The 18,873-nt window shown below is 42.2% G+C and overlaps 1 protein-coding gene across 11 annotated transcripts in view; it reads right to left on the bottom strand.

Moving 5' to 3' along the window:
- Positions 1-3,610, bottom strand: part of dcp1b (decapping mRNA 1B) — a 90,432-nt gene extending 86,822 nt beyond the window's left edge. For 4 of the 11 annotated variants that reach the window (XM_072552253.1, XM_072552252.1, XM_072552254.1 and 1 more), the window contains exon 1: positions 3,114-3,269. Coding sequence is in view for 4 of the 11 variants with exons in the window: in XM_072552245.1 (XP_072408346.1) it covers positions 3,114-3,251 (138 nt within the window). In the remaining 7 variants the exon portion in view is untranslated. Of the gene's footprint in view, positions 1-3,113; positions 3,334-3,507 lie in introns of those variants that run through there. The other 7 variants (XM_072552256.1, XM_072552248.1, XM_072552249.1 and 4 more) reach the window with 7 other exon arrangements.
- Between the last annotated feature and the right edge of the window lie 15,263 nt (positions 3,611-18,873).

Raw genomic sequence — 18,873 nt, 5'->3', positions numbered from 1 at the left:
TGAGGTGCCAGAAGACTGGAGGTTGGCTAACGTGATGTCACTCTTTAAGAAGGGTGGTAAGGACAAGTCAGAGAACTATCGACCAGTGAGCCTGATGTTGGTGGTGGGCAAGTTGTTGGAGGGAATCCTGAGGGACAGGATGTACATGTATTTAGAAAGGTAAGGAATGATTAGGGATAGTCAACATGGCTTTGTGCGTGGGAGATCATGTCTCACAAACTTGACTGAGCTTTTTGAGGAAGTAACAAAGAGGATTGATGAGGGCAGAGCGGTAGATGTGATGAAGGTTAGATCTCACAGAATACAGGGAGAACTGGCTCAAAAGGTAGAAGACAGAGGGTGGTGGTGGAGGGTTGTTTTTCAGACTGGAGGCCTGTGACCAGTGGAGTGCCACAAGGATCGGTGCTGGGTCCTCTACTTTTTGTCATTTACATAAATGATTTGGATGCGAGCATAAGAGGTACAGTTAGTAAGTTTGCAGATGACACCAAAATTGGAGGTGTAGTGGACAGCAAAGAGGGATACCTCAGATTACAACAGGATCTTGACCAGATGGGCCAATGGGCTGAGAAGTGGCAGATGAAGTTTAACTCAGATAAATGAGAGGTGCTACATTTTGGGAAAGCAAATCTTAGCAGTTATACACTTAATGGTAAGGTCCTAGGGAGTGTTGCTGAACCAAGAGACCTTGAAGTGCAGGTTCATCGCTCCTTGAAAGTGGAGTCGCAGGTAGATGGGATAGTGAAGAAGGTGTTTGGTATGCTTTCCTTTATTGGTTAGAGTATGGAGTACAGGAGTTGAGAGGTCATGTTGCCGCTGTACAGTTCATTGGTAAGGCCACTGTTGGAATATTGCGTGCAATTCTGGTCTCCTTCCTATCGGAAAGATGTTGTGAAACTTGAAAGGGTTCAGAAAAGATTTGCAAGAATGTTGCAGGGTTGGAGGATTTGAGCTATAGGGAGAGGCTTAACAGGCTGGGACTGGAGCGTCGGAGGTTGAGGGGCGACCTTACAGAGGTTTACAAAATTATGAGGGGCATGGATAGGGTAGATAGACAAAGTCTTTTCCCTGGCATCGGGGAGTCCAGAACTAGAGGGCATACGTTTGGGGTGAGAGGGGAAAGATATAAAAGAGACCTACGGGGCAACCTTTTCATATAGAGGGTGGTACATGAATGGAATGAGTTGGCTGAGGAAGTGGTGGAGGCTGACACAATTGCATCATTTAAGAGGCATTTGGATGGGTATATGAATAGGAAGGGTTTGGAGGGATATGGGCTGGGTGCTAGGAGGTGGGACTAGATTGGGTTGGGATATCTGGTTGGCATGGACGTGTTGGACCTAAGGGTTTTTTCCCTGCTGTACATCTCTATGACTCTACAGTATTCCTGACACTTTACTGGGCCATTCGTTTAAAAAACATAGGCAGAGAACATAAACACATGCGCAAGGCGGGGCTTCCATTTTAATATCTCGAGACTGAGTTCCCGGAAACTGATACTGTAAATGGTCGTGCGATCACCGATGTTGTTTGGGACTTTGTCTAATTCTGGGGTTTCATGCAAAGGTTTAGCTCTTCTCATTTTAACCTGTAATTTGCAGATTGCAAAGATTAGCTTGTTTAAATGGCAGACTCATTACAATTATTAATTTAAACAAATTCTCTGGTATAGTACAATGTTAGATCACTGTGGCTTACCCTGTTTAACCTAAAATTGATTATCAATCATCTGAACGAAATAGTGCCTGCCCATGTCATTCAGATAATTGAGGTTCCTCTGTATACACTAAGCAGCAGTGCTGTGTACCACCTGCAAGATGCACTGCAATAATCCATCAAACCTCCTTATACAGTATTCTCCAAACCCACAAGCACTACCATCAAGATAGAGAAGGGCAGCAGATACATGGGAAGACTGCCACCAGCAAGTTTCCCTTCAAGCCACTTCGTATTCTGACTTGGAATTCCCTCAGTATTGCTGGGTCAAAATTCTGGAACTTCCTGCCCAATGGCATTGTGGATATACCTACACCAAATACATAGCAGCAGTTCAAGAACACAGCTCACAACTACCTTGTCAAGGGCAAGTAGGGAAGGGCAATAAAAACTGGTCCAAACAGTAAAACCCATATCCCATGAGTGATAACAAAATAAAGTGACACTTGGCAATGACAGAATTGTTTCTAAAGGCGAATACTGATCCTAAATACAGTTGGGGGAGGGGCACTTATGTGGCAAGTTAGTGAAAGAGAAGCTTGCATTCTTTCTTGACCAGGGTGCCTCGGTTATCCAGTATCCACTCATCTTACAGATTGAAACTTGCCTTTACAGTAAAAAAAAGCAATCACAATATTAATGGAGAGTTGCACCCATGTCAGCATTTGGAGATTTATCAAAATACTACGCTCTAATATTTGTACATATGTCCCTGCTCTTTCAAAGAATAACATAAATGTTATTCCAATCACGAATGAAATGTTCAATTTTTAGAAGTTGGAAGTCACAGACAACATAATGTTTTACTAAACTGCACTATAAATTACACATTCTATTACTGCACGCCGGTTAAGTTCCACCTAATGAAGAAAACAATTCTGGAAGTAGTCAAAACAAAAATTGAACAAAAGGGCAAATGTACGAAATCAATGATATTTGAAAGCTTTAGTCCTAAATTCTCGAATTGGCCAATGTTTTAGCATCCATTTTCTTACATAACTTTTTTTTTAAAAAAACCCTTTAACATTCCAGGTACCAGTTCCAGCTGCATTAAATATTTCGGGAGTCGTTTACACACAATGATTTTTAGCCCAATGTTATCGCATCGCTCAACATTTTTATATTCATTTCATTTTGAGCCGTTAGAAAATCAGAGAACCATCTACAAAGATCTCGCATCTCTCAATACGTATCTTTTCAAGCGCAACCTGAACGTGCGCTGTTAAGTTGCACAGGAAAGCACTACCCACAGTTTGATGTACAAAGTTCATCAATGGTTTTCGAAATATAGTAAAGTCAAATTCAGCACCAGTCACCCATCGTTTTGCCTTCCTGTAGGAACAGTAGCAACTTCACTGGAGGACGTTACAGAAAGTCTCCATACACATCAAACTCACCCATTCATTGTCTCTCTGACTGAAGGTGTATAGCGCTACCTGACTAGCCACATCCACAATACGAAAAATATACGGATCCTGCCTTTGTAAGGCTGCGAGGCTAATATCCAGTCCTCTGCTCCCCGGTACCGCCGCCATCTTACCACAACAAACAGGCAAGAGAACAGCTCGGCGACATCGAGGCAGTCGGCACAGTCGCCTCCAGAGCCATCGAACACTGAAATCAAAGATGAGCTCTGCTGGCAGCATGGAAGTTACTGCAGTAGATAGGGGTTAATGTATATTCGAGCCTACACATGGTGTTCGTGTCAAAACAGGTTTGAAGGCAGGGTCAAATTGTTTTAAGATCGTTTCAATGTTATTTAAGTTGAAGGGTATTTTTCTTCTTGCTTACCATTCAGAAAGAAACATAAGCAGAAATAGCTGAAAAAACTCAGGTCTGGTGGCGTCTTTGGAGACAAAGCAGAATTAACGTTTCGGGTTCGGTGACCCTTCTTCAGAAAAGCAAGTTTTGCCTCTGACTGATTCTGACTTATGAGGAAGCAATAAGTTGAAAACTAGTATCAAATTCTACCACAATGTTATCCTTCCCATAATTAAAACAGGAAGTGCCGGAACTCAGCAGGTCTGGCATCTTTAGAGAAAGAGAAACAGATTTAACGTTTCGAATCAGACATGATTCCTGTTTGACATTGAATATCGTGCCTGATGTACTGGAGGTCCAACATAAGCATTTGATGGAACACCTAAAGCACAAAATAAGGATAAAGTTACTATAGTGCAGTTATCCTATTAGAAACAGTGGATCGTGATTTAACCTAAGGGTGACCACACATCAGGTGAGAGGCGAGGTCAAGAAGGGTGTGATCTTTACGGTAACCTCAAATAGTGTGGATATTGAACCCATACTGTTGGTATCACTAAGTAGCCATTCAGCCAACTAAGCTAACCAACCCACATCCCATATAAATAGTAACCTCCTCTAGGCTCAACTTGATGGATTTAGCAGAAAGGGTACCGACCTCCAGAAAGTTCAATGTAAGGTGGACAGGCCATGTATTGAACTAATTACAGAATCCTCAATCAAATATTCTAAGGGGAATTGTCTCCACGTAGAACACATCCAGACTTGTCACTATAAGCAAATATAACAAAACTCCAAAGAAAGAGCTTTATAAGCATCTATTGCAGACCACCTTATTGGGGAAAACAGTGCAATCCACCAAACCATGTGGGGTAATAACTTAAATTTGGTTCTGCAAATTTTGAGGATGATATATGCCAAATTGCAGCATCCAATATGCCCGAGAAAGACTCGAGGTGACACAGCTTTAGCAATTTCCCCCCAAGCACCACAACAGCAGTATGAATTACCAGATCTGTCGTTATCCATGCAAATACTAGAACAGTAAAGAGAGAACTTAGAGCTTAAACAATGGAAGTCTACACCACAGCAATTAGTGATGGTTGTACAGGTCCACTTAAAATGCTGTTGACTCCCTTTCCAGCTTTCTCTCATACCTGGTGCCCCTGAAATATGTTTCAAGTTGTTCAACCCTGATAGTGAGCTGTCCTTGCTGAACAATGCTGCAGGAACATTAAGAAAGAGTTAACGTTTTGAGTCATGACCCTTTATCAGAACTGTTTTGACAAAGGTTCTCTGGATATAAAATGTTAAATACTTCTGTTTTTCTTTGAGAATCTAACCATTTCCATTTACTTTTTATTTTTCAAAGGCTGTGAGCATCACTGTCAAACCCAGCATTTGTTGCTAATCATTAACTGGCCTTGAAAGGTTGTAATGAGTTGTCTTTATAAACCATTAAACAAAAATCGAATAACTGTGGATGCTATAAATTTGAAATAAAAACAAACTACTGCTGTCCCTCAGATATAGGTGAACCCACAGAACTATAGGAAGAGAGCTCTGGGTCTTTCACCCAATGACAGTGAGGAAACAGTAATACAATTCCAAGTTAGAATGGAGGAGAATTTTAACAACATTACCATTACTAAAGATCTTCATTATCTACATCCTGTGGATAAACATTGACTGGAACTGAACAGGACTGTGGCTTTAAAAACAGTTCAGACAGTGCAAATTCATTAGTAACTAATTCACTTCCCAACTCCTTTAATCCTGCTCATCTTCCACAAGACATAAATCAGGAGTGTGATTGAATAATCTCCACTTACCTGGATAAATGTAATTGCAACTTTAAAAGGAAAAACCTCATTTGATCAGTATCCTGTCAACAATCTTAATCATTCACAACCAGTGCACAAAAACAACAGATAAATGGCAAAACCATTATGCAAGTTCCCCTGGAATGATGCATGCCATCCTGATTGAAACTATCTTGCCAATTCTTCTGTGACAATATATCAAAATCCTGGAATACCTTCCCCAATAACACTGTGAATATACCGATACAACATGGACATCAACTGTTCAAGAATGTGGCTCACCACCACCTTCAAAAGGGCAGTGAGGGATGGTCAATAAATACTTGCCTTACCAGTGAAACTCACATCCCCAAACAAATTTGAAAAAGACCCTGTTAATTCTGGAGCAATAGACTTAGTTCATTTAAAACATTCTGGTTTTTAAAAATAATTTTGTTTAAATCCTCAATTAATGTAATGGATTCTAAGTATGAGCAGTAAGCAACAATTTGCATTTATATCGTGCCTTTAACAGTACAGCGGGTCCTAAAATGTTTCATAGTCTCATTATAAAATACAATATGGTACCAAACTGTATAAGGAGATTGCCAAAAGCTTCATCAAAGTTATGTTTTAAGGAGTGTATTGAAAATAAATAAGGTTGAGTGGTGAAGAAGTTAAAGAATACAATTCTAGAAGTCAGAGCCAAGGCAGCTTAAATCCATGACCACTAATGGTGGAGCAGTTAAGAATAGAAATATTAAAGCTGCCAGAGTTAGAGGAATCTTAGGTTATGGGGATGGAGAGATTATTGAGATAGGGAGCAACACAGTGAAGGAGAGATTTGAAATCATAGGCAAAAGTTTTAAACTCAAAGTTAGCAAGCATACAGGTGATGTTTGAATGGGATTCCACATGAATTAGAGCTTTGGATCACTTCAAGTCTGTGGAGGTATAACTTGGGAAGTCAGTATGCATTGAATTAATCACACACAGAATTAACAAAGGTATGGATGAGGTATAGCAGAGATGAGGATGTAATTAGGCAACATCTGAGTTGCAAACACCCAAATTCAGCTTCAAGTAAGCAGAGCAAGAGAGTTGGTGTCTCAGGAACAAAGTTTGTGGCTTCTGAAAGAGAGGAATAGAATCTGAGGAGAGAGAACTGTTACCAAAACCAGGTGGCCAATGGGGCCAGGAAGAGAAACTGGGATGTCAGTAATGTTGTCTGTAAATTGTGCGACCATGTTGTAAGTTTTAATGAGCTGTACAGAGGCAAAGCAACAGTTGGAAAAATAGTTATCCATTAAGATTTGTAGCAGGGATAAAGGCAATAGCTTTGGTCTTCCCAATATTTAATCATAGATAATTTCGAGTCATTCAGTACTACCTGTTAGACAAGTAGAGTTACAGTTTAGAGGAAATGGAAGAATCTAGAGAAGTGGTGGCGAGGTCGAACAAGGTGTCATCAGCTTATATTTGGAAACTGGTATCATTGAGGGGTGGAAAACAGGTAAGATATAGAAGGATATAGGATATATGCAAGAGTCGATCCATGGGGCATCAGTGTTAAATTTACAGGAGTAGGAAATTAAGCTGTTGTAAATGATTCCCTGGCCATAATTAGATGGATAAGATGATATCAGACGAGTCCACTCCCATTGAGCTGCATGACAGTGGACAAGTACTAGAGATGGCTGAAAGAAGTGTGGATGCTGGAAATCAAAACCAAAAGCAGAAATTGCTGGAAAAGCTCAGCAGGTCTGGCAGCATCTGTTCAGAAAAATCAGAATTAACTTTTCAGGTTGAGTGACTCTTCCTCAAAACAGTTAACTCAGATTTCTGTCCACAGATGCTGCCAGACCTGCTGAGCTTTTCCAACAATTTCTGTTTTTGTAGTAGAGAAGGCTGCTTTGATCAACCATGTTTGTGACTATAGACAGGTCAAGAGAAGATGATAGATATCATACCTTCATCAGAGATATTGTTGGATGTCAGTTGGGACTTTGATTAAGAACTGTTTTAGTATTATGACAGGGAAAGAAACTGATTTAATGGATTCAAATGAATGAGATTTGGAAATCAGACACAATTTTGGGAGGCTATAGCACAAGCAAGAACTCAGAATAAAAAGAGTTTTGACCTAAGGAAGTACTTTACAACGTTCGAAGGGTTGAAGATTATTTGATAAAGGAGAGGAATTATGATAGCAGCTTTGAAAGAGTGAGAAACAGAACCTAAGGAGAGAGAGAACCTTTAACAATAGTAGTTCGACTGGGAGCCAGGAAGGGAAGTCAGGAGGTTTCTAACGTTCCTTAAAGCTATATGGCCATCCAACCATTTCAAATGCACTGCACAGAGACAAACAGTTCATAGATAAACACTGATTCCCTTACTTGTGGCACATGGCATTCCTAAAGGGGCCTTATATTTCAAGACTGGACCAATCGCAATGAATGAAAATTGGAATAGTGGTGATCAGTCATTTAATACGAGAATAGTGTTGAGAGAGCCAGGTGTTGTGTGAATGGATAAAAGAGTACATTAGGAGAGGATGCAAAGAAACTGGAGAAAGAATCAAATCCAAAGCAGGAGTGGAGTCAATCTTAGATTGAGGTTGGCCCAATGGACTAATTGGAGTCAAAGGTAGCAGATAGAGAGAGAAGGGTTTAAAAGGATACATGGTAATTGAAAAAATAAGCCACGTTTACTTTTGTATTCCAAGATGATCCTGGAACAGTGAGTCATGTTCATAAGCAGGCTCCATTAGTGCTTTTAGTACACAAATCTTAGGTGAATAGTAAAACCACTTTATAGCATATCTGTTCAAATCAATTTCTTTTGAATTTAAGAAAATGTAGATGAGGAACATACAAGGGGGGATGGCTAAGGTGAGAGAGAACAATGGATTGTATGAGAATAAGACTATCAAAAATGGAGGTGAGGTCATAGTGGATGAAGTCTGTAACTACAAAAATAGGAATCAAGTAGAGGAGCTGAATATCATTTAAATGAAGACTCCAGATTGAACCCATCTCACAAAAAAACAGACAGACACGGTTAAGAGGTAAATCAAAAGAAAAGCAAAAGTGATGTAACTGACCAGTTTACATAAGCAGTTTTCATGATTGGTTGAATCATAGGCACATAAAATTGTACTTCGCTTAGTTTCTGAAGACATCAATCAATATAAATAGCTTCCAGTAGGCTCCAATGACTAATCATTTGATTCTTATAACTGAGATTCTATTCTTCATACTTTAAATAAACTGGTAATAGGAGAATAGTCGGAGAGCAAGCAAACCTCTGTCCTGTATTGTTGGCAGCCACAATCCTCTGACAAAAATATACAGATCAAAATCAGTCCAAACTGTAGTTTCTCTTTGATTTTTCAATATTTTCTTTTTGAGACTGATTGGCACCATGAGTTTCTGAGGCCCCAGTTAACATTCAAATATCTGCCACCTGTTGAGCATAACACCTGTCCAGTGTGGAAATGTCAATAGCATTCTTTGGACAAGAAACAAACCCTGCAGTTTGACTTTATCCAAACAAACCAAAGACATCTCTTATGCAGACAAAACTATATTTACATGCATTGAGGCATCAAGTTCTGATAACTGAACGAACACCACCACCCCACCACCGCCCCCCCCCCCCCCCCTTCCCCCCCCCCAACACACACGCACACATTCACCTTCAGCAGGTAGACCTGAGACAGTGATCTTTTCCCATTGCACCTTGGCGGCAGCTGCCCAAGCTTTAGTGCATCCCTTAACATGTAGTCCTGGACCTTGGAATGTGCCAGTCTGCAGATCAAGATCAACTCCTTGTTCTGAAAGACCAACAGGTTTCGGGCAGACCCAAGAGCATCTTTCACTGAGTTGATGGTTCTCCAGGTGCAGTCAATGTTTGTCTTGGTATGCGTCCCGGGGAACAGACTGGAGAGTATAGAGTCCCGCATCACAGAACTACTTGGGATGAACCTTGATAAAAACCACTGCATCCTTGTCTCGACTTCCTTTACAAAGGCACATTCTGGAAGGAGATGAGTGACAGTCTCAACCTTTCCGCAGCTGCGTACAGTGGAACAGACCTAAGCTGGGCTTACATGAAGGATCTCACAAGTAGTGCCCTTCCCACCACCAGCCAAGAGATATCTTGGTGCTTGTTGGAAAGTTCTGGTGGTGTTGCCATTATTGTTGATCCTGTCCCCTGTCCCCTTCCCATGGCTCACATGACACTGTGCTTGAATAGGCACAGGATATTTCTTTTTCTTATCTTACCTTCTCAGTATCGCACACAAAGCAGAACTTGGGTAGACACAATGACTGAAATAGTTCGGGATTCAGCGGAAACGAATGTTGTGCATTGTATGTTCGCTTTTTAAAAATTTAACAGACAGGATGGGTGGCTCTGGGTCCTTATGCATGAAAGTGACAGGAGTTTCTTTAGACACCGCCACAGAGTTAGAGGTCAGCACCAGGAGGTCAGATTATTGCAGGAGTTTCATCAGGCAGCACTACAGGTCACAACCAGGTGGTCAGGGGTCAGCATTTGTGGGTTACAGGTCAGCACCAAACAGCAACTGGCGTCAAGGGTCAACACCGGAAAGTCAAGATTTGCAGGGATTTCATCAGGCAACATCTGGAGCTCAGGGATCAACACCAAGAGGATCAGGGGTTAGTACTAGGCTGCATCTGGAGTTTGGAGTATAGTAGTGAGATTCATCAGGCAGCATCAGTGTCTCAAGGATTGGCAGAAGCTGGGGGTAGGTCAACGGTCAGTGCCAGTTTGTTAGTGCATACAAATGCATTTATGTTCCCTCCATGGCTGAAAACACCCAAAATGTGTTGTGAAACTTGAAAGGATTCAGAAAAAGGTCTTTTCCCTAGGAAAGGGGAGTCAAAAACTAGACTAGTTTAAGGCATAGTTTTAAGGTGAGAGGGGAAGATTTAAAATGCACCTAAGGAGCAAATGTTCCATGTGGAAGATGGTGTATGTATGGAATGAGCTGTGAGAGGAAGAGTTGGAAGCTGGTACAATTGCAACATTTAAAAGACATCTGGATGGGCATATGAATAGGAAGGGTTCAGAGGGATATGGGCCAAATGCTGACAAATAGATGGCTCAGTGATTAGCATTTCTGCCTCACAGCACCATGGACCTGGGTTCGATTCCAGCCTCGGGCAACTGTCCGTGTGGAGTTTGCACATTCTCCCCGTGTCTGTGTGGGTTTCCTCCAGATGCTCTAGTTTCCTCCCATGGTCCAAAGATGTGCAGGTTAGATGAATTAGCCATGCTAAGTTATCCATAGTATTCAGAGTTGTATAGGTTAGCTGCATTAGTCAGGGGAAGTGCAGGATAATGGGTCTGGGTAGGATACTGTTTGAAGGGGCAGTGTGAACAATTTGGGTAAAAGGGCCTGTTTCTATACTGTAGAATTCTAATTCTAATGAGGCATTCTGCAAAATGACGTTGACAGTCTGCTCAAGGGACCACACGATAGGATCCACCCTCTTCTTTTCCCTCAGGGTCTCAAGGATGCTACATGCTGACTACTTCCTGATGGACCTGTGGTCAAAGGTGGCTTTCTTTTCAAGTTTACCAAGAATGACAGGTGAAGCAGAACAGTTTAATTATTTGGAGTGTTCCACAGCAACAAGGCCAGACCAATCCTTCACAACACCAGGGACAGGTAGAACCTCAGTACATGGTAGACACTTGGTGTTTGCTTCCTGAGGGTCTTCGTACAGCTTGTTGCAGCCGAACACAAAGGCGGCAATCAGGACGAGAGCAACATTGGGTACATTCTTCCTCCCCTTATCCAGAGTTTTGTACTTGGAGACACAGTCCATCTTTGATCTCAGATGACTGCAACAGCTGTTTTGGGGAATGGCCCAGAGGTGCGCCAAGTACAACAACAGAGAATGCTTTATACCTGATTATCAGGTTTCTACCCACAATGGAGGGATTTCTGCTCCACCTTGGCGATGTGCACCTTTCAAGATTTTGTGCACACCCCACCTCCCCTGAACTATATTCCCAGCACCTTCTGGTAGTCTGTCCTGACGGTTAAGGGGATCAAAGATCCGTCAGCACAGTTCCCAAAGAACATGACCTCGCTCTTGCCTCAATTTACCTTTGAACTGGTCACAGATGCTCATGAGTTTGTGCACTGACAGCAGATCTGAGCAGAAAATGACAATTGTTGTCCATGCACTGGGAAGCTTTGACCAGCAAGCCTTCACTGCCTGGAATAGTCACCCCTCTCAGGCTTAGATCCTTCCTGATGGACTCAGCAAAAGGCTCCATATACCACACAAAAAAGGCAGGAGTGAGTGGGCAGTCCTGCCTGACTCCAGATCTGATCAGGAAGCTTTCTGATTCCCACCCATTGACTGAAGCTACACTAACATTGTTGGTGTGGAGCAACTAGATCCAATTGCAGATTCCTTCCCCAAAGCCCATTTTGGAGAGTGCTGGGTGCTGGCAGGTGGGACTAGATTGGGTTGGGATATCTGGTCGGCATGGATGGGTTGGACCGAAGGGTCTGTTTCCATTATTGTACATCTCTATGACTCTATGTACAAGTGTGATATCCTCCTGGTCCAAGCTGATGAGGCAGGTGTCCACCTCACTGTCCTATACATCAGTGATCATATCCCTGAGGAGCACAGGGCGATTAAAGATTATCCTGCTCAGTAAAGCACTAGTTTGGTCGGGGTGAATCACTGATGCCAGAGCAGACCTGATCTGGTTAGCTATGACCCTTAGAGAGGCTTTTGTAGTCCGCATTCAGCAGTGAAATTGGTTGCTAATTTCTAATTTCCTCCTTCTCCTCTTTCTGCTTGTAGCTGAGGGTGATGATATCTTTCAGCATGGATTCACATATGTTACCTGACAGAAGGATACTGTTGTACACCATCAGCAGGTCATGGCCAATCAGGTCTCAAAGAGCCGAATACAACTCGACCAGTAAGCTGTTGCTTCTGGAAGTTTTATTGTTTTCTAAGGACTCAAGAGCCTTGGTCAGCTCACCTAGAGATAACACTGGTCCCACCTCTCCCGTGTGCTGTCATCTGATGGAGGATAGGAAAAACTGGGAAATAGCACTGTCTGTGGGCTTTGTGTCATGCAGACTGGCATAAAATGATTTGCTGATCCTCTGTCAGACTGAGATGAATTACCGAGCCATGTACTTCCTTTAGGCTGCCGAGCACAGAGCTTTGTTTGTGCACCTTCTGGATAAAGAAACATGAGCATGTCTCATCCTGCACCACAGTGTGGATCATGGACTAGAAGATTATCTTGAGGCAAGACTGAGGCTTGCTGGTTCTTTATCTCCTGGTGATCCTCCATGAGATTACCCCCATCATCTGCAGCAGGAGTAGGTTCTGCATGCTCTTCTGGAGTTTGGATAGTTTTCCCCGCCTCTTTCTCACCTTCTGAATACCTTTGAGGATAAAGAACCCTTTGATGTTCCCCTTGACTGTTTCCCACCAGTCTGCTAGAGACTCAAACAGGTATTTCATGGTTCTCAAACCCGTGAAATCCCTTTTGAGCTTCTCAATGTTTTTAAGGGTCAACGCTTTCACATTGCTGGCCTGCTGGTCATCCTATAGTTGACAGTTATTCAGCAGGAGGCAGTGGTCAGAGAAGAACATTGGCTTGATGTTGGTGAATCTGACTGAGAACGTGTAGGATACAAACAGGAAATCTACGCTGTGTTCCAACTGCGGGTGCACTGAAGAGATCGTGCAGCTTGAGGACTTTAACTGTTTCCATTAGAAATCTAGATGTGGAGGCCAGGTTTGCTTCCAGCCCCTCTAGATCGTCATGTGCATCGATGGTGCAATTGAAGTCTCCGGACAAAATGATCTCCTGGATGCCACCAGCAGCACTGGGAACTGCTGCAGGTTGGCCAGCTGCTCACTCTTTACCACCAGGGTGTACACATTAATTAGTCTGAGGGAAGTGTTTCTGTACATAATGTCTGCTACGAGAAGGCACCCACCCACCACCTCCTTAACTCCAGATATGGTGAAGATGCTTCCTCACAGCAGAATATCCAGGCCAGAGGAACAGCTATTGTTTCCCCCTGACCAAAAGGCCTGTGAGTCCATAAGCTCGAACATTTCCTGTAGCTGCTGTGATGTGGTATCCCGCAGTCCTTCAGAAACAGAGATCTGCTTTGACATGGCCAGGTAAACCAACATGCAAGCACATCACGCAATAGATATAACGCAATACATGTTAATACTGACGATTTTAAAACTCATTTTAAGAGTTCATTCACCCACAGTCTTGTCACTGAGTGCCTTTTGCATCCCTTTGGTGTGGGTGAACTGTTGGACACTCTCTTGCGGTAGCTGTCCTGTTCCTCCTTGAGGTGGGAGTTGCTCTGCTCCAATGTCATCTGGTGAGAATAAAGCCAGGAACATCCAGCGGGCTGTAATTGCACAGCTCCTGATTCGGAGCATTGTTGCTCCTGGTTGCCCAGAGCTGCGGTGCGGTGGATTCCCTGTGGTTCTCAGTGGCTGGAGGTTGGCCTTCATAGGGCCTCTCGGGTCGTCTGACATTTCCCGGTCAGGGTGGATGCCCTTCTCCTTCTCCCTCATACTGCTCTACCTCTTTTTTTTGTTGATGACTATCCTGCTTCATGTCTTTGTTGTCAAAGGAGTTGATGGTGTATCGTTCATGTAGCTGTTTCTTTCCATTTTGCTGTGGGGCTTTGGGGGCCTGATGTGTTTTTGTTTGAGTTGTTTCTGACTGTCATCCATTTCCCCACCTCCCCTTCATTTCCTCCTCCTTCATTGACTCCGTCTGTTTAGATGCGTGTTGGGTCAGTTGTGCCACTGCAATGACTTTCCTTTCATCCTGTATGGCCCGTTCCTCTTTCTCGGTGCCCCTCGTGTCAGGTTTCTTGCTGTGGGGTGGCACCTTCCTGTCCTTTGGGGGTCTACAGCCATCTAAGCAAATGTGGTGCCGCCCCTCCCCTCTTCCCCAGTCTTGGGTAGACCTTATATGGGTGGCCTGCTTCCCCACATAGACTGCAGCTCTTGGAATCCTTGCAGTATTTAGTCAGGTGTCCTTTCTATTTGCAGTTCCTGCAGGTCACTTTGCAGTGAGCCGCCATGTGTTTTTTCCTCATGCAGTTTTAGCACACTCTGGGCTGTGTTGCATACGTCCAGTAGCCTCAGCTACCTCCGATCATAAAGCTGGTGGGTAGGTTGAGGATGTTCCATTGGTCACCTTGGCCTTCCACTTGCTGGTTCAGACTCTGAAGGGGTCCACTATGTCAGTGCTGTCGCCTTCAAGCTGTAAGTACCTTCGTAGGAAGGTCAGACTGTCTGCTGCCAGGAGGTGAGGGTTATACATAAGGATTGTAACAGCCTGGTTCCTCAGTGCAGGGAGAATGAACAATGGTGCTGCAGATGGAGAGGGGACCCTCATCTCCTTTGTCCTTCACGAGCCACTCAATTGCTTCACACTTCCAAAGGTCATGTTGAAGTATCCCCTACTGGGAAAATGCTGCAGGCACAAAATATCTGCTGCTTGGAAACTATAGCAATCCAGGAGGAGTCTCTTCACAAAGAAGGTCCAGTTGACTGGTAATCTATCCTCCATCTTCTTCACAGTCACCCTGACACTATTGTGGAACCCCTGGCCTGGGGTGCGGACACTAGCAGAGGCCATAGCTCTGGTTGGCTGGTCAGTCATTGAATTGGCACTCGGCCAAAACCAGCATTAAGATCGCTCTCCATCGCGGGTAAAAACCTGGTCATCAGGTGTGAGGCACTGTCAGTGCTGTTATATGTGGCACAGGTCTGGTCTATTCCCAGAACCTGTGCCATCCCAGTCACCCGAGCCAGCTTCCATTTTATATGGAGATCAAAGATGGACCAGGTCCAAAGGGATTCGATGTATAATGATCTGGGCAATGGGGGATAAAAGACACCCAATGCCACCCTCACCCTGATGGCCACCTTTGTGTGTGGCTGCATCAAGTTGTGCGTGGATCCCCGGTACGCAAACACCAAGTGTCACTACATACTGAGGCTCTACCTGACCCCGGTGTTGCGAAGGATGGGCCTGGCCTCGCTGCCGCAGAACGCTCCAAGTAGTTAAACCGTCCTTCGTGGAGAAATTTATGAAGAAAAACACCTTTGATTACAAGTCCATCAGGAAGTGGTCAGCACGTAGTGTCCTTGAGACCCTTCGGGAAAAGGAGAGGGCGGATCCTGTCCAGCGGTTCCCTGAGCAGACTGTCAAAGTCATTTGGCAGAATGCCTCATCGCCAGAACTTTCCAACAAGCACCAAGACATGGCTTGGCTGGTGGTGAGAAGGGCTCTGCCTGTGAGATCCTTTAAGCATGCCTGGACCCTCTGCTGCACCACACACTGCCCTCAAAGTGGCTGTGGAGGGGATGAGACTGTCACACATCTCCTTCTGGAATGTGCCTACGCAAAAGAAGTCTGGAGAAGAATGCAGTGGTGTTTGTCAAGGTTTGTCCCGAGCAGATCCGTGACACCGGACTCCATGCTCTACGGTCTGTTTCCCGGGACGCACAACAATACACAGTTCAAGTCCGCACTGACAAAATACTTATTTATTCATTTGAGACTGTAACTAACTCAGCGAACTCGAGACAGTCTAGTGATGTAAGTCAGGAAATATTGAATAACAAAGGTATTGCTTAACAAAACTACGCAATAATCTTTCTGGCTCAACACAGTTCTTGCTTCCCGAACTAGTTGAGAGCGCATGACATATGGAATTCTTTCTTTCTCCAATACTTGTGTGGTCATCTGACTCCTGACTGTAGAATAATCTCCTGTCTTCATTTTCAAATTCAGTGCTGACTTTGGCCACTGAAAACTGGCGTTGCTTAAATTTTTCCAAACCATAACCCATGTATATGATCATTAATATTTGCAAATTCTGATTCATCTGAGTTGTGCTTGATTTGTTTCTATTTATTTTCTTCAGGGTGATGGTCGTCTATATGTCACTTTCCATTATCATTTGCTCAACTGGGTTGTTAACTCCTCAATCCTTTCTGGGGTTGTCCCTTTCATTATAACTTTCCTCTGTCATCATTACACTTGATGACTTTCCACTCACATAATGGAGCACAGTCTGTTTGTTTGTTTTTACTCAGGCACTTCTTAAACACTTAAGTGATTTTATTGTTGATTTGTAAAATAATAATGACCAAGCCTTAAATTTACGAACAATTTAAATAATGCATACCAATTAATGTGTACTGTTTGATGGGCAAACTTGTCGGAACACTTGTTCAGATATTGATTTATTTCTTTGCATTATCCAAACTAGAGAATGCACTCTTATATTTTTTATATGTATTAATAAGCTTAGGCACACAAGGATGCAATTTATTTGTTATTCTATGGTTGTACTTAAAACAATATTGTATCCCTTAATGGATCTGACTAAACCCTATGTGGACAATCAAAGTAAAGTTTATTGAGCTGCTGAATTATTGATGTTGACAGGGTTATTAATTTAGGATCAGCATGGTAAACAATTAGACTATTCTAGCATTTGATGAATTTATCACAGCAGTGATGTATCACTTACTTAAGAATCATGAGTAATTAAGTTGCTTAAAATGTATCATGCTGGAAGACATGCTGAGGGAAGCATTTCAATGATTGATTTCATTGCATAGCTCTTAGTTAAACTGCATCTGTGGTTAATAACGACTGTGGTTAATAGCACGTCTATTTCTTGATATCCAGTCTGAGATAAGTTAGGAGTATGAAAGTAACACAGAAAATACTGAAGAAACACAACATATTTGACAGCATATGTGGAGAGAGAAGTAGAGGTAACATTTTCAATCCGGTATGACTCTTCAGAACTGAAAGATTCACTTCAGTGTCAGACCACTTCAAAGGTTCAATAAGTGCAATTAGAAACCAGCAATTTTTCAAATATGTTTGAATACCTTAGCAAGGTTCTTTCAGTTCTGAAGAAGTCACACCGGACTCGAAATATTAACTGTTCTTTTCTACACGATGTTGCCAGAACTGCTGAATGTTTCCAACAAAATTCTCTATTTTTGTTTCAACTTATAGTATCTACAGTATTTTGATTTAAATTAGAGAGTACACTGTTTTGTCAGTAACTAGTTCATGTTTTAGAATATAACTTAGAGATGAAGAAATAAAATGTGAAGAGTAAGATAACTAGAAACACTTGGTTATGAAACTGGCATGCATCTAATACATATGTAAAACACACGTTGATTTCATTTAAAACATAACTTGTGTTTACCTTACAATGTTTGAGGTGAAAATTATGAATAATTAATTAAAAACCGAAAAAAATTGCAGATGCTAGAAATTAGAAACAAAAACAGAAATTGCTGGAAAAGCTCAGCAGGTCTGCAAGCATTTGTGGAGAGAAATCAGTGTTAATGTTCTGAGTCCAGTGACTTTTTCTCAGAACTGAATTACAGTTCAAGCAATGAATATTTTATTTCTGGACTCATAATGGACCCAGGTGTATCCTTGTCTCAAAAGAAAGCTTTATTTGTGTCCATCCCAGATGAAAAGAATCTATAAACTGTAGTTTAACAAGGGAGTCCCTTAATAGGAATAATAAGTCTGGAAAGAGGCAAATTATACCCATTAGAAATATAAATGACTCATATGGTTAAACAAATCAAAGAGTTGTACTGGATTTTTAAAAAAGTATACATTTCTTTGTAGGAATATGCTTTTCATATGTTTAGATGATTTGTTTAGATTTTCCATGTGTGTTTTTGCTCACAAAAGCAGCAGCCAGCAGAGTCTCACAGAGAGAATGCATCTGCTTGAAACTAGGAATCAGATGTTGGATCAGTTACTAGAAACATTAAAGGCATAGAGGACCATGAGGCACCAACACTTTTCTTTGTATGAATAGCTAAGCAGGAAGGCAGTGAAGTTAATTCTTGAACTGAATGGCCTAAAGTCAAGAAGTATTTGAAGAAAAATAGCAAATCACTTAGCCAAACCAAGAGCCATGGCATATCTTTGTTTTTACCCCAGCAACAGTGAATGAACATTATTATGATCTTAGCTGATGGTAATATTGGACAAATCAGATTTCAAAGTGAAACCAGCTTGGTAGACCATAAGGCTTATTTTTGCAATTTCGTTCCCAAGGTGGAAGTATTTTTCCAGTCTTCATTCTTTAATTTCTTACTTCACTGCCAATTTTGGAAGCATTTCCTTTTCGTATATTTCTGACCAGATGATTCTCTTCATTATTGTCTTTCCCTGAAACACACAGATTATAGTCTAATCACTGGCTTCTCTCACTGAACCTTACGAAAAATACTCTACTTTTAGCGTGCTAAACAACATACCTGCTGGTGTGGATCTTTTCTTCTGAATTGGACCCATTTGTGGCCAATCTCCACCTGTCTCTCTCTGCTTCATTAAAAAAAAGACCTCTGCTAAAAAAAAAGGTTCTGACCCTAAAATAATTAATCTTCACAAAATTGAACATCAAAACCCAATTACTTCTAGAATATAACTCTAATAATATATTACAAACCTTAGACAAAACATTCAAAAT

This window comes from Chiloscyllium punctatum, chromosome 32, assembly GCF_047496795.1.
Source record: "Chiloscyllium punctatum isolate Juve2018m chromosome 32, sChiPun1.3, whole genome shotgun sequence".
Lineage (NCBI taxonomy): Eukaryota > Metazoa > Chordata > Chondrichthyes > Orectolobiformes > Hemiscylliidae > Chiloscyllium > Chiloscyllium punctatum.
This window is presented reverse-complemented; position numbering and strand designations above follow the sequence as displayed.